Source organism: Danio rerio, chromosome 2, assembly GCF_049306965.1.
Source record: "Danio rerio strain Tuebingen ecotype United States chromosome 2, GRCz12tu, whole genome shotgun sequence".
Classification (NCBI taxonomy): domain Eukaryota; kingdom Metazoa; phylum Chordata; class Actinopteri; order Cypriniformes; family Danionidae; genus Danio; species Danio rerio.
In genome coordinates, this window is record NC_133177.1 from 2,132,501 (window position 1) to 2,135,000 (window position 2,500).

Below are 2,500 nucleotides of genomic sequence, written 5' to 3' on the forward strand. Positions count from 1 at the left end.
CACTGTAAGAAAGGGGCCGATGCTACAGTGCATGTTATGAGAAACTTCAAATGTTTTTGTTGTTTCCCTTCAGCACTATCAGAAGCACGGAGCGCCTTTATCTGAGCTGCAGGCTTTCATTGCTGACTGCAGAGACCCACGAAACTATGACAAGAACACAACAAATGAAGATGAAGAGTCCTCCTCCTTCTGCTGCCTTTGTGCTCCTTGTGTGTTTTGCACTTGATCTGATCAGAAATGCTCGATGTCTCATATATTTGTGGTTTGTGACCAAAAAATGGTCTGTTTTTGTGCTCATGGACCTGGAGAGACGGGACAATCTGCTCATTTTTACTGGCGTTTCAGTATGGAGCCAGTTCAGTCTCAAAAATAATACATTTACAAAATATAATTCCTACATGCACAGCACAGTTCACATTAGTAAAATCCAATTTGTAAATTCAAAATTCATTCATTTATTTTCTTGTCGGCTTAGTCCCTTTATTAATCCAGGGTCGCCACAGCGGAATGAACCGCCAACTTATCCAGCAAGTTTTTACGCAGCGGATGCCCTTCCAGCCGCAACCCATCTCTGGGAAACATCCACACACATTCACACACACACTCATACACTATGGACAATTTATCCTACCCAATTTACCTGTACCGCATGTCTTTGGACTGTGGGGGAAACCGGAGCACCTGGAGGAAACCCACGCGAACGCAGGGAGAACATGCAAACTCCACACAGAAACGCCAACTGAGCCGAGGTTCGAACCAGCGACCTTCTTGCTGTGAGGCGACAGCACTACCTACTGCGCCACTGCCTCGCCTTAAATTCAAAATAAGATACAAAATTACACAAAACACAATTCGTAAATGCTCAATCCAATTCATAAATTAAAAAAATTCAATAATCCAATTCGTCAATTTAAAAAACGATTCATAAATACACAAATCTAATTCAAAACACCATTCGTAAAAGCATAAACTAAATTTGTCAATTTAAAACACGATTCGTAAATACACAAATGCTATTTGTCAGTTCAAAACATGATTCGTAAATACACAAATGCTACTCGTCAGTTCAAAACTCGATTCGTAAATACACAAATGCTATTCGTCAGTTCAAAACACAATTCGTAAATACACAAATGCTATTCGTCAGTTCAAAACATGATTTGTAAATACACAAATCCATTTCATTTGGTAAAAATATGCACGATATGTATGAAATTGGATTTTGTAAATGTGAATAGTGCTGTGGATGCATGACTTGTATTTTGTAAATCTGCTATTTTTGAGAGTGATCTGGCTCCATATTTATAATAAAGTAAAATTAAATCAAAGCTTGTCAGAATAAAACTTGAGTTAAACCTAAAACGTAATATGAATGTATTATACTGTAATTGTAAAATAGGATGTTCTTCTGAAATAAGATTTAATATCAAACATATAATTATTACTGTATTTCTAAGAACGATTTACACAGTTATTTTAATTTTTCCAGAAGTAATGGTTAAAATGAATACGTTTTGGGATTTTGGTTAAATGATCATGCATTATGACTATTTACATGTAAAACAGGGATTCATATAGTTTGCTCGGCTGTACAGTTAAGTTTTATTGTCCATGGGTTTTAAATAAGCTGCTTTCTTATTTCTTTTTAATAATACAGTTTAGCTTCTATGTTATTTATGAGAAGTGTAATGTTACTGAGTTAACTCTAGGAAGCAAGCACTGAGACACTATGGATTGTATTCTGTTTCGTTGAAATATAAGCAATAGCAGAAAACATGTAGTACTTTAAAGAATATTCACACAAAAAGAGACATTTAAACACATATAGTCTTTCATGGAGAGTCTGCTATGGGGTGCTAACTTTAACTCTTATTTTTTAATGTTTGAGCATCATTTTTGAACATTTTACCTGCTTTTTTTATTTTGTTTGCGCTTTATGGTTTAATAAAATAATTCTGTGCTCTACCTGTATTGGCTGTGGCATGTTAAATTATTACATTAATACATTTTATCCCACTTTTTAGTAAAAAAAGCAAAGAAAAATATTAAAATGCTGCAAACCATGTGATCCTGCTTATTTTGACTATCAATAAACACACTCATCAACTGTAACACGGAGATTACTCTTTAAAGGGGACCTATTATGCTCCTTTTAACAAGATGTTAAATGAGTCTCTGGTGTCCCTATGTGTGTATGTGACAATTGTAGCCCAAAATACCACACAAATAGTGTTTTGTAACTCTTAAAAACAGCATCTTTTAGGTTTTGATGCTAATTGTGGTGTTTTGGTGACTGTCGCTTTAAATGTAAATGAGATTGCGGTCTTTTTAAAAGAGGGCGGAGCTACAAATGCCTGCAAGTCAGCGTAGTGGCAGATTCAAAAACAAGGCTGCGTCCGAATCCGCATACTTCCATACTATATAGTACGCCAAAATCAGTATGCGAGCCGAGTAGTATGTCCGAATTCATAGAATTCGAAAATCAGTATGCGAGAAGTAC

General features: G+C 35.6%; 1 protein-coding gene and 1 long non-coding RNA gene across 6 annotated transcripts in view; one reads left to right on the forward strand and one right to left on the reverse strand.

Annotated features, from left to right (window-relative positions):
• Positions 1-1,969, forward strand: part of mcoln3a (mucolipin TRP cation channel 3a) — a 28,218-nt gene extending 26,249 nt beyond the window's left edge. For all 4 annotated transcript variants that reach the window (XM_021466658.3, XM_003197815.7, XM_073922398.1 and 1 more), the window contains one exon: positions 74-1,969. In XM_021466658.3, coding sequence (XP_021322333.1) covers positions 74-226 — 153 coding nt within the window. In that variant the 3' untranslated portion in view covers positions 227-1,969. The remainder of the gene's footprint in view (positions 1-73) is intronic.
• Positions 1-2,500, reverse strand: part of LOC137487357 (uncharacterized) — a 34,202-nt gene that overhangs the window by 30,855 nt on the left and 847 nt on the right. The window lies entirely within an intron of this gene.